This window comes from Anser anser (assembly GCF_964211835.1).
Source record: "Anser anser genome assembly, chromosome: 11".
In the NCBI taxonomy this organism is placed as follows: Eukaryota; Metazoa; Chordata; class Aves; order Anseriformes; family Anatidae; genus Anser; species Anser anser.
This window is the reverse complement of record NC_139732.1, coordinates 14,250,536-14,264,103: the sequence shown is the minus strand read 5'-3', so window position 1 is coordinate 14,264,103 and position 13,568 is coordinate 14,250,536. Positions and strand designations below refer to the sequence as shown.

The 13,568-nt window shown below is 40.4% G+C and overlaps 1 protein-coding gene across 5 annotated transcripts in view; it reads left to right on the top strand.

Moving 5' to 3' along the window:
• Window positions 1-127: 127 nt before the first annotated feature.
• LOC310879800 (transcription initiation factor TFIID subunit 4-like) overlaps window positions 128-13,568 on the top strand; it is a 149,206-nt gene continuing 135,765 nt past the window's right edge. For all 5 annotated transcript variants that reach the window (XR_014571118.1, XM_083794647.1, XM_083794648.1 and 2 more), the window contains exons 1-2: window positions 128-5,209; window positions 8,505-8,677. Coding sequence is in view for 4 of the 5 variants with exons in the window: in XM_083794647.1 (XP_083650773.1) it covers window positions 4,060-5,209; window positions 8,505-8,677 (1,323 nt within the window). In the remaining variant the exon portion in view is untranslated. The remainder of the gene's footprint in view (window positions 5,210-8,504; window positions 8,678-13,568) is intronic.

Genomic DNA, 13,568 nt, shown 5'->3' with positions numbered 1-13,568 from the left:
GGGGGCGGGGAGAGGAGGGGCGGAGGTCGGCTTTTAGGGCGCCCGCGAATTTACCTCAGGAGCTATGAGGCGTTGTTTGGAGCTTTCTCATCGCGTTATGGGGCGCAGGGGCGCTTGGTGCCTTTCTACGGGGTTATGGGGTGCAGGACTAGTTGGGCTCGGCCTCATCGCTCTTTTTTCTGGGGCTGTGTAGGTGCTTGGGCTCCCCTTCCCCTAGCCTGGGAGCAGCGGGGGCGGTGTGCTAGTCAGGCGGGTGGTTTGGGTAGGTTTAGGTGGGTTTGTTCAGTCATACAGAGAGCCGCACAAGTCTAAATGACAGTAACTAGTCAGCTCCCGTTTCAAGGGGAATTCCTTTTGCTCAGGTGGTGGTGTTGATAGTCAGATCTTAGTAAGTGATGTGATTGTTGATGAAACCATGACTTTTGTGTGGAATTACTCCTGGAAAAAAATATCTTTTTAGTACAGGCAAACACAAAAAGAAATTGTGATTTTGAGATTGCAGTTTGCTTTTACACCTTATGCAAAAATCATGAATGAAGCTTCATATTGGAGACATAGCATGTTAAAACATGATATTGCCTTAGGGCTCCTTTTTCAGATTTGCAAGCTAGGAAATTACATGCAATAAAAACTAACATCTGAAAAGGGTACTTAATAGACTTTGTTACAGCAACTGAACGCTAATATGTTGTAAAAGTTCAGCAAGTAGTTTGTTCAAGATACAACTTTGAAACGCAAGAGCAAGCCAGATTTTTCTGGAAGAGCTTGGGTGTTATTAAACAGGAGCCATGCTAGACTTCTGGAAGTTTCATGCTCATGTAAAACTGTTGGAAAAATCATGGAGGGTTTTAGTGCCCAGGGGGTATTACAGCCATGTTTCTAGGATGTGGTGGGCTATTGAAAGAAACTGGATGTGCACGGCCATATCAAGTCCATGGGAGACAACTGTTGAAAATCAGAATCTGTAACAGCTCAGAGTAAAGCTACTGTTAAGACAAATAAGGAAATATACCTTGCCTAAGTGATACTTAGGATTCAGGATTGGCTTTTACTTTACTTAAAAATCCAATAGCTTTTTTCCAGAGGAATTAGAGAATTTTGTTAACCAGCGATGTATAAATGTATTGTGGTATGTTACCACAATATGGTTGTTTCTGTACTTGACTTGAAAGGCCATTAAAATTTTTTCAGACTGATGACTGAACAGCAATTTAACGAGTTTTGTGGTAGATTTTCTTCTACAGGCAATTTTAAAATAAGATTGGAAGTTATTTTTCTAATAGACATATTTCTAACAAAAAAAATCAGGAAAAGTTTTTGTTTGAAGAGGTCATATGAGATGGTCACAGTGGTTGCTTTGAAAATATTATTCTAGACATTTTAGCTCCTAAAAATGAAAAAGGAAGAGCAACAAATTTATTCAGAAATGTCTTCTGTACTTTTCTGTGATAAAAAGTGTGTGACTGTTTGAGAAAGATTTTTATGATAAAACAATGAATACAGAAGTTCACAGAAATCCTGAACTTCACAACTCTCATTCCATACAAAAAAGTGCAAGCCAAAAGCCAGTTTCAGCAACAAATTTATATACAATATTATGTCGATTTTTGACTTGAAAGGAGTCTAATGTGTATAAGTATGTTTTATTAAATAAAATATTCTATTATACTTCCTTCTGTGTGTTTATATATTAAAAAAATGGTTGAATTAAGAAGAGGTGAGTGGGAAGAAAGAGGAATTCATGTTTTACAGATTACCCACCCACAAATGTACTTTAACATTGTAATTAAAAGCAGGTCATTTTTGAAGTTTTGAAAGCTGTAGTATAAATCATGACTTGCCATTTTCTCCTTCTGGTGACGATTACTTTTTGTCTTCTAAAATTGCATAGCAATAAAGCTTTCCTTTAGGGTGTTTTTTTAATGGAGACACAAGTTTAATGGCAAAGTGTGTTAGAAAAATGTATGATAAAAACATTTTTCACAGTCGGGACTAGATGCAGAATCGTGTGTCTAACTCTCCATTCTTTCATAAAAACTGTGGAGATAGCAGTATGCAAAGTCCAGGTCAGGGCCTAGTAAGTGAAGGAAGCATGGCATATTTTCTGATTAAAAAATAAATTCGTAAAATATGGGGGGGGTCTTTAAATGGGGGACAAAGTAATGTTGGATAGACTTTGATATTTACAAACCCAAATTAATATTCTTTATTTTTGTGCAATAGCAAACCAAGCGATTATCTAGTTTGTTTGAATCAAATTCCCAGGTAGAAACGTTTGTTAGAATTCACTTTTAGCATTCTATAAAAGTAATGCTCATTTGCTAAGCAAATTTTTGATATGTACATCTCCTAAGTACGCTTCTGTACTGTTTTTCACATGTACTACTGTGCTTTCACATTCACTTACTGCACAATCTCCCATTTATACATCCTGACTACCCCTTCATGCCTTCATTCTTTTACTGGCCACTTTAAGAAATATGCACTAGTTTAATGTGATTTTTAACGTTTAAACTTACCTAATTAAGCTAGCATAACCTTGTTTGGATATGTTTAATGCATTTTAGAAGTGGTTTATTTCATCACAAACCTGTTCCTAAAGTAAAAAAAAAAAAACAAAATAAAAACACATGCAATCAGTAAAAACTGCCCTGAATAAAAATATGTAAACTGCATTGAGAGCCAATGAATGGTAACAAACAAGTCACTAACAGTTTAGTCTTGTGACTCAAGCCAAGTCATACTATGTATGATTTAACAGATTGAGCCTGGGAATGGAAAACAGTTGTGTGCAGGGGTGTGCTGTGAGCTCTTCACTCTTCTATTAGTGCATTGTGCAACTGAAGGTAGGTCATTCACCAACGCACATTCTTCAGTTTTGTGGAAAATGAAAAAATAAAGAATAAGTCACTATTCTAGGCCACAGAGTAGCAGCTCAAATACATCCAAGTTTGACATCCATGCTTTTGAAGGCTAGCAGATACTAGAATCTAAGCTGTTTTCTGCTGGCAGCTCCAAAAATACCTGGTTTCTATCAATTGTGTGCAAGAACAGCTTAAATGAACTGGGGCAGCGATTGCTCACACTAGCAAAATCATTTATTCTGAAGGTCCCATCAGAGCAGCTGCCCTGTCATTTGCCAAAGAAATTATGGGTTAAGGCCACTTTTCTTTTTACATGGCATTTCTAAATGCATGAGGCAAGCACTGATGGGAAAAGAGTGTTTAGAAGAGCAATGGCAAAGATGTTAGTAACAGAATAAACTACCTCAAATGTTCAGCGGGGATACTGAGGGAATGCTGTGGCAAGGCGGCTGCTGTGATGACGCAGAGAAGTTGGTTTTGGTTCACAGGTCTTCTGTTAAGTGTCCACATTAGGAATGGTATTACTGTAACCATTCCAGTTGAGGTAAAACAGTAGTTTGGACATAAGCGTCTAAACCTAAAGCAGATGCAGCAGTGCAGAGGAGTGCAGGCATTCTGCCCGTATCTTAGCATTTCAAACAGCCCCGGTAGCACTTGAAGTTGTCTTATTTGAAGAAGTCAGCGTACGAGGCAGCTAAGCCACTCACAGACTGCACGCGGGCTCTCAGTTCTCCCTAGGCATGAAGAAAATTCTGTGCTGGCTGGAACTACTTTCTCAGGGTATTACAGCAGCCCTGCTAACAAAGGTAACACGACTGCGTGACACTGCAGAGGGCGAGCTCAGGACCCCGTGCCCCAGCAGCCTCTCAGCACCACAGCACCTGCCCAGGGACGCTTCCCGCGGCCGCCGCTCCCTCACACAGCCCCGCCAAACCCACACACACCCCGCCTAGACCGGGCGAGCCGCCAGAGGCCGCGGGGGAGCTGCGGATCTCACCGAGCGTCCCCAGACTCCGAAGGGCCGCGGAGGGGCCGGGCCGGGCCGGCCGGGACCCCGCAGCCTCCTGTCAGCCCGCGGGGGCCCCACGCCCCCTCCCCGACGGCGGGGGTGGGCGGCCCCTCCCAGCGTGCCCCGCGCGCGGCAGAGGCCGGGCGCGCCTGCGTGCTGCGCCGCCGGCTCCCAGCTCAGCGCAAGATGGCGGCGGGCGCCTCGGACCCCCTGGAAGAGATGCTGCTCTTCTCCGAGGAGGTGGACGAGAAGGCGGTCAGCGACCTGGTGGGCTCCTTGGAATCGCAGCTGGCCGGCGGTCGGGGCTCCGCCGAGGCGCCCCAGCCCAGGACCTCCGCCCCGTCCCAGCAGCAGCAGCCGCAGCAGCAGCAGGGGAGCCTAGCGGGGGGCAGCAGCCCCGTCCGGCAGCAGCAAGGGCACCCCGCTCCTACCCCGGCCCCGGCGGCAGAGGAGGCGGCGGGGCGCCCCGGAGCCGCGGAGAGCCGAGCCCCTGCCCAGGGGCCGCTCCCGTCCCCGTCCCCCCCGGCGGCAGCGGCGGTGTCGGCGGCGGCGGCGGCGGCAGGGCGGGGAGTGAGTGTAAACAGTAGTAGTGTGCAGCAATCACATGGAGCCGCTCTCCTCAGCAGCAGCAGCAGCCCCGCCGCCCCTGCCCCGCCGCAGCCCGCCGGCCCCCCTGCCCAGCCTGTCACCACCACCACCAACAACCACCCCCATGCGGCTGCCCGGGACGCGGCCAGCCCCGGCCCCGGCGGCAGCCCGCCCGCCGCCGACTGCCCGCCGCCGCTGCGAGCCGAGGCCGCGGGGGGGAGCGGGGCGGGGGGCGGCGGGCGGCAGGGAGCCGAGGAGGAGGAGGAGAGCGAGGAGAGCAGCGCTGCTGCCGCCTCCTCAGCGCCCTCGCTGCTCCCCGGCGAGGCGGCGCCCAACGGGGAAGGCGCCGGGGGCCGGCCGGCGGCGGTGCCCCCAGTCAGCAACCATCAGAGCCGCGGCAGCGCCGACGCCGCCCCGGCGCAGCCCAAGCCCTCACACGGCCCGCTCCCCGCACTAAACGCACTCGGCAACTCCGCCAGCCCCGCTCCCGCCGCCGGCGCTGCCACCCCGCCGGGACAAGGCTCGGTCGCCAACTGCGCCCCGCCGCCCTCCGCCGCGGTGGCGCCCGGCGGCGGTCCCAAGCCCGCGGGCGTCACCAAGGCGGGCGCTGCGCTCCCCGCCGCCCCCCAGGCCCTGTCGCCCAGGCCGGCGCTGGGCGCTGCCCCGAGGATCGTGGCCCCCCAGCTGATCGTCAGGCCGCCGCAGCAGACCACCATCCAGCTGCCGCCGGGCTTCACGATACCGCCGGGTAAGTGGCAGGGCGGCGGCGGGCTCGTGGCTCTTTGCTGACCCGTTTTCTTGGCCGAGGTTTTTCAAAGGTGCCGTTTTCCCGCTGCTCGGGGTGCCGGGAACAAAAGAAGAGACTCCTGTTCGAAGGCAAGTTCTACCCAAGCGGCTGTCCTTAAGGAGGATGTAATTGGTGTGGGATGTACTGCTCCTATCGCAAGTAGTTGTGGCTGCTGTTGGGTGAGTTACTCCTTTTCTTGTGTTAGGGAGAGGGTGACAGGCACGGTAAGTTATTTAGTAATGCTGTAGTAAACAGCTGTGCACCACAAAAGTCTGGAATGTATTAACTAGGAGTAATTTTATGTCTATGTTCTGTGAGAAAACTTCTCTATTTTCAAGGAGTGTCTTCACATGTGAACCAGGTGACCATACACAGGCTAAATTATCTAGTCTAAAACTTTTCATTTCAGCATGTGATTGTGTCATTCCTTGCTGTGTATGGGCAGTCTTTACATCACTGGATTTTCTTTCTAACTCTGAAGTAACGCTTACGTTCTGTTTATTCACCTTTTAGTTTCTTAATTTTCTTTACTGAAAATGTAACTTCAGCAGGTTGCTAACAAACCAACACAGCATCTCTTCAGCGTGGTGATTCCTTCTTGACTACGTTTTGCTTCATGCGGAATTTTGAAGGGTCTCAGTCTGTGCTCCTCTACTTAGATTTTCACATTGCATAAAGTTGGCAAGTTTATTACATCTTAATTTAGATGGATTAACATTTAAAGTAATTTTTTGGGGCTATTGATATCAACAGTGTGATAATACCTGGAGATGTCAATATCTGAAATAACAATTCCTTCCCTACATTTCTTAAAATAGTTGATATTTGTTAACCAAGGTAAATAAGCAAAAATGTGATAGCGTAGAAGCTTGCTTTCAAGTAGACTTTTAGTAGCAGTTTATTTGACCACAGTTTATGAAACTCCAGCTCCAAATTCTAATGCTCCAACTAGATAAAGCTCGGTGGTTTCATGGAGACCTAACTTAAAACAGATAAGAGCTTAGTTTAAAAAAAAAAAAGTGATATTATTGCTCTTCAGATTGTATTAGGGGCTTTAGTCTTTGATTTGCCATTGTTAATCTGAGATTTCCCATTGTTAATACCTAAGATAATGTATATCGTAACTTTGCATACCGTTTATAAAGTTTATTGCTTGAAAACTTTCTTCTGCTACTTGATTTTTAAACGGAAGAGGAAAACAGCCCTTGAAAGCAATATTGTCAAAGATTTAAAAAATGTTCTGGAAACAATAGTGTGGAAAGTTACTTGAATTTGATTTTATTATCAGATAGTTTGAAATCTGTTAAAAGTGTTGCAATTAATTTGTCTATTCCATTAATTTTTTTATTCAGATGGAATTTTACAAAGTTGAAAAGTAATTAACAAAACACCTGTGAATCAACATGATGCAAACAATATGTATTTTTTAAATGCATGGTAGGCATAATCCAGTGAAGATTTTTATATAAGGTTCACAACATACTCGAAGATGTGGTATCTGTTGGCCAGTTGGGGCAATGTATTAATATTTGTGTATCCAGATGCTTTAAACATGGTGTATATCAAATACGTCATCTGCTTATGGATTTTTTTTACAAAGATAACCCCTGAGGTTTTGTGCTTGAAGGGCTAATGGGCCTAGAAAGTTACTTTTGTAAGATTTTTTAATTATTATTATTCTAAACTCTTCTTTTAAAAATTACTCTTTGGGTTTTGAAAGAGAGTTATGATCATGTCTTGTGGATGTGATCCTTGCCGTAGCTCTGTAGGGCTTTTACTTTAAAGCTTGACTTCTACAACTCCGGTTCATAGTGGCAGAAATTTGTCTTCTGTTGGTGATTTTAATAGTGAAGGTTGGCTGGGAGCATCTAAAACTTGGTGAGTGAGGACTTTTATTGATGCTGCAGTTCACTCACATGTTCATTATAGAATTATGTCCTGAGCTTTTTATTTTACCTGGGAAGCTAATCCTGAGAAGTGAGAATATGCTTGTACCTTCTTTATTGGCTCTTGAAAAGTTTAAAAAAAAAAAAAAAGTATGAATATGAAGAAATTTGCATGTAGAGATAAGCTGCAGAAACAGTCTACCATCTCTGTTACCAACAGACTAAAAGTGGTTTCCTAGATCCTTATTTTTTATAGATCCATTCCTCTTTGATACTATGTTGTATCCTACTTACATCTAGGTTAAATCATTAGAACGTATTCTGGGACTAACTCGGAAATTCTTTTTAAATTATCTGGCTGGAGAATGGCTTTTTAGTTCTCACTGAGCTGGAGGAAGCGCATTGCATGATTTGCAGTGATCTTGCATAAGTGTGAAGGTCCAGATGATCTAGGGGCCAATGTAGCCATTGTGTCCCCTTTTCTGACCTGCTGATTATGGAAATTTTGGGAAAGTAGCACTAAGGCCAAGACTGGATGGCACTGACTGTGTATTGCGTAGAAGACGTCTATTTCTGAAATGCGTTACCAGAAAATAACCTAAAAGTATTCCTGTTTACATCCAGAAAGTGTTGGAAAACACTTGTTTGTCAAAGTAATCTGTTCATTTAAAAAAATTCCTTTGATGGTTTCCTAAAATACCTGTGCTTTGATTGTTTTCTGCTGAAGACTAATTATGTTGGTTCTCTGGGTATAACAATATTTTTTCTTGATATCTAAGCCATATGTAGTGCCTCCCAGTACAGTGATGGTGGATGCCAAGTGAATTCATGTGTTGATGCTCAAATGTTAACTAAATCTCAAATGTCGTATACTCAGTGTGTATGGCCTAATGTTTGCATGCACGCATTTCCTTAAAACAGTTGTTTTAGTAAAGGTCTCATGTAGTTGTCCCTGATATATTTAAACTGAATTCAGTTCTCAGCTACGGACTGTTGTTATAGTTTACTTTTAATGAATATTTCTTTCTAATTTTATTCTCCTGACCATAGCTACACCTCTGAAAGTTGCTTCATGCCTATACGCTCAAGTTACCATTTTTATTTTGTCACTGGTACCATAACTACAGTAGTTTGAATTTCAAACTGAATTGGGTAGTTTTTGTCTGCTATTGGAGGCTCCTTTTCTTCTTTGAAATAAGACCTCATGTTACACTAGAGTAAAAAAACAAAACAAACAAAAAAAATACAGGGTAACGAAAAATGTACAGTGCTGTACGTTGTTTTTATTCTGTGTTCCTTAGTTAGATGCTTCTTTGTAATTCTTCATGTTTTTCTTTATTCTGTATTTACTTTTACTTTATTTTCATTAGGTATGGTCTTGGTGCGCACGGATGCTGGACAACTTGTAATGGTGCCTCAGCAGGCTCTAGCACAGGCTCAAATGCAGGCTCAAGTACAAACGCAGGGACAGGGTCCTACCAGCATTTCACCTAGACTTTCAGTGCCCACAAGTGGCCCAGTTTTTCGCCTGTCAACAGCTCAGGTATGTCTGGCTTGATTTCACTTTGTTTTTGTGCATTGTGTTCTCTTCTGTTTTGTACATTATTAGTTCTTGGATTTTTACAAATGTTCTCCCCCCAACACACACTTCTTCTTGGTATTGAAAATAGAAAATACTTATTCAAATGCAGTTTATTTTCTGGGGCTTGCGATTTTTTTTTTTCTTCGAAGAATCTACTTTATAGGTTTTCTCAAGAGCCTGATCAGACTGAGTTCATTGGGGGTTAGAAGGCTCGCTCTTAGACGGAGTTTAGTTTGGAATTTATACAGCCAGTTTAGTAAATGACTCTTGTGTCCTCTGAATCAGAATTGTTGTGATATCTCAGCATGGTGAATGGATGCACTCAATAGCTAGATTTCACTAGAAATTAGAAAAGAAAAAACAAAGCACATTCAGTACAAGAATTTACAATAGTTAACTTTTGTAGTATGCTTCATTTAAAACAAAGGTTTGATTCACCTCTGGGTGTGATCAGTCTACACTTCAAATTTTGTCTGAGTTTTGACTAAATTTCTTTTTTTAATGTGAATTAACAGGGTAAATTACCTTGTAAACTGCTTTGGTTTAAAATTCTGTAGGGATGCAGTTCAGCTTCATGCAATTTAGGGCTAGTGCTGAACTATCCTACTCAAATGTAGAGGCAAACATCTTTGGATGTATAGGACAGCTATGCCATGATAATAATAATAGACAGAGTTAAATGTAGTTTTGCCAGTAGTTTTTTATTTGTAGAAGTGCTAAATAAACCTGAATGAAATGAGATGAAGAACATGCCTTTAGAATTTTTGAATAGCTTTTGTAGCTTGCTTGAAATTACCTGATTGTGTATTTCCCCATGTTTAGTATTTGGTTGCTGTCCCCTTGTATGCTTTGTGCATTACACCATATTTATAGTCTAAAAGATTGTGCAAGTAAAACCTGAAAGCAATGACAACTTTATCAGAAGAGAAGGAAGCCAAAATATAATTGGAGAATTGAAAATGAATTAATAACATGAGGTAATCTAAAGCACAGAGTAGCCATCTAGAATGTAAGTTTTAATCATGAATGTAACTAGGAAGATTGTAGCTCAGTGGAATGTATCTGAGGAAGAGCCTAAAGAAAACCCTGGAGGCACTTGAAGAACTTAATGCTCTCAGGGAACAGGTAAGTGCAGTATTGGATGGGATACGTAAAAGAACTCTTAGAAGAAAAAGCAGCTGGTTAATATTTAAATTTGGGATATCTGGAAGGATAGTAAACCTGGAAAAATCCTTCAAATATAAATGTATGTCAAATACAAAGGTAAGCCTACGCTAATTTCCAGATTTTCTAACTAGCTCGCCAGCAACAAAAATCCAGGCAAGTTTCCCTGTTTAGTCTGTGTGTCTGTCATTGGTTTCATTGGTTGCTTTTTTTTTTCTGTAAATACATCACTTCTATGCTATTAACTACAATAAAAAAAATAGCACATAGCACATGTTCTAGCAACAGATCCCCAAATGAGAGTATAGCATAAACGCATAACAAATCATGGGGTGGGGCTGTACCAAGAATATGACCTCAGTCTGTTAAAATAAGTTAGCTTTAATTGGTTTTGTTTCATACTGTTAGTTTTCATATAACTTTGGTTGCTGTGTCCAGCATTCAGAATTAAAATTCAGAGTGGAAACATTCATAGCAAACTAAATATTAACAAATTATCTGTAGTTTGAAAACATTTGAGGAGCACATCTTTATTGAACCTAGGATCTTAGGACAAAAAAATGTAGATAGACTGCTTGGCGACGTGTTCTGTTTTTAGAAAATTGGAATTTCTATCCCAAAGTCAGCTTTAAGATGTGTACGCAACAGGTGTCGGTAATTGATCATGTTGGCCTTAGGCAGGTGTTCTCAATTTATATGAAGCAGTTAAAATTGTGGAAAGAGCATAATCTGACTTACTGGATCTTTATAGAAATTAATCTCTGAGGATACTGCACATTCATGTGGTTATAGAGGTGCTCAAAATCTGAAGGAGCTTCTTCTAGTAGTAGAGTGATGTTGTTGTTTTTCTGCAGGATTCTGACCAGCTGGATACCCCACTGCACAGCATTATAAATATTTCTTTAAACTTGTTGATGTTAATAAACTGCTTGAGAATAGAGGTAACCAGCAAGGCCTTATGAATGGTAAATGTCTTACAGGATGCAATATTTTGAAAATTTTAGGGTGGCAGGATTGGAATAATGGTATTGCAGCTACTCAGGATTCATCTGCTTTGAGAGATATTTGTGGTAGCTGCCCAAACTGCACTGCATCATTTCTTTATTTGTTGTTATTAAGATAAGAAGTGTTCAATAACGTCCCTTGAAAACATACATTGAACTTCATGACTCTGCATGTAGTGTGTACTCTTCTTTAATTTTTACAGTGGTTATGTTTTGAATACATTTGAACTTAAAATGTAATTTAGAAATAATTGTTGAAAACATTTTAAAGCCACATTGTAAAAGTTTAATTTTTAAAGGTTTTACCATATCAAAACTAGATATTAGACTTTCATTTGGTTAGGTGGAAGGTTTATAACCAGAGGCTATTCGTTAGTTTTCTGGAAGAAAACTCTAGTGATAAGTATTATGCTAAGTTTTTGGAAGTGTCAGTTATTTCAGGGGTCATTATGATTAGCCAAGAAAAAGGGACCAAGTTCTAAAATACAGAGATTTGTATGTATTGAAAAATAATTCTTCCAGTGAGCTGATAATTAAACTGTTTTCCCCTTCAGAATCAAATTCTGATGTGTCAGAAAGCTAAATTCTGTCAATTAAAAGTTTCAGTAGAAATTTTGGAAGTGTGAAAAATACTGTCTTATGGTTTTATGTCTAAAAGGTATAGTAGTCAGGAGTCCTAGTCTGAACTGACCCAAGCAGAGAAAAACTGTGTCCTACTAGCTCATGACAGGCAATATAAACATTCACTGCTTGAGTCCTGAGGTATTTCGGAAGATTGACAAAGATTGCAGGCTATGTAGTTTTAACTCTAAAACATCAAATATGTATCTTTCCGTTATGTTAATGGAATGATTATTTTACACATAGAGCTCATAAAATTTATTACTATGCATTTTATCAGTTATTTTAAAATAACATGATTTGGATTAAAGTGCAGGGTGCTTTACGTATGTAGAAATTAGTGATGTACTTTATCACTGGGTTTGTGTTTTACTCCAAGAAAACTATAAAGCTTTGTCTGTGGTAGCACAGACTTTCTACACGGATGGGAAATTTGCAGTCTGCCTTGAGCATTCTAGAAGATCATATCATACTGCAAAGAATACATGAGAATACCACCTTCATATGTGTTATGATTGCCTTTCTTCCATGTTGTCCTAATTTCTGGCCAGTGTCAATTATCACAAGTTACTCAGCTAAGTAATTGTTTTCAGTGTTGTACTGTGATTGCAGTGTCAAACACAAAAGTTCAGAAATATTAAGATATGTAACTTCAGATGTTTATAGTATAAGCATCTAAGAAGTTAAACATCTAAGGTATGAAGATATAAAAGATGTTTATAGGAAACATTGGTTTGAATTACCAGTGCATATTTTTAATTGGAAATTTCGTTTCTACATGTTTATTTTAGCTTCCTTTTATTTTTTGATAAAAATTATTTTCATATGAATATTAAAATTTCATTAACTTTGGCAAAATTTTACCTGCTATAGGATCTTAGTTAAGACAGGATTTTTAGGGAACAAGCTATAATTTGATGGAACTTCAGCTACTCTTAGAAAAAATTTGTTCTGGACTCTTCTAAGAGCAGGTCAGATAAGCACAGGTTTACTTGAATTACTACGTTCTTCAGAGATGATCAGATTTAGAGACTTTTGGAATTACTTATTATTTAGATTGTATTAAATTTTTGCCTCCATATCTTGTTTTGGAGCCTGTACTTGTGAAATTATGAAAAATAGGTAGGTGCTGCCATCTAGTTTTTCTTTGGTGAGTTTCTTTTGTTTATCTAAATTTTTAATTTGTACAGTTTGTCTTTTCATGCTTTTGATATAGAGTTTGTTTAATGGTTTCAGTATTGTAATACCCAGTTAGTTTTATATTCATAACCAAAAAGAAAAAAAAAGTTCCTTATTATAAATGATTTTCAATTGAAATTATTTGTCAGTGATTAGAACATTAAGGTGCTGCTGGACAGCAGGAAAATATAAATGAGTAGCATACAGAAAAGACCAAAGTTATATTAATCCTGGCCTAAAATGTTTTACTCTGGAGTATGTGTTAATGAAACTTGCAAATCAGGTGAAATAATTTTTATTTGCTTCTGAGGTTGCTTATTGTATTATTTATCTGAAATAAATTCAGTCTTAGAGTTTGTTAATGTTTTTGTTTCAGGTTTGATTAAAAATGTGTTTTCCAGTAATAAGTTGCTTTGTGTAATGTTAGCAGTCAGAAAAGGTGTTGTAAAGTTGTATGTTTGGTAGTTCAGTCCGAATATTAAGGCATATAAATGGACTACTTAACAATTCTTGTGCTACAAATAAGATTACCGGTCATTTGAATTTTCTTTCCATTGCATAAATAGTACAATGAACCAATATTTATTTATTTATTGCTAAGAAAATGATAGTTCTAGCTTTATTTTTTCTTTAATTAGGCATTATTCTAACTTCCTGCTCTTCAGAATTTCAGGTTCAAGATATAAATTTTACTGATTTGTTTTCTGTATTTTGACATTCACTTTAGAGAGTTTTGCCTTAACATATGTTCTATTAATTGAGAAAAAATGGAGATTGTATTTGTGAAAAGTGCTGAATCACCTGCTCTGGATATGGCTATATTTTTTTTGCTATGGAGCATGCCTGATGCAGGCAACAGCAGCTTAGTCTTTACCATCAGGTGT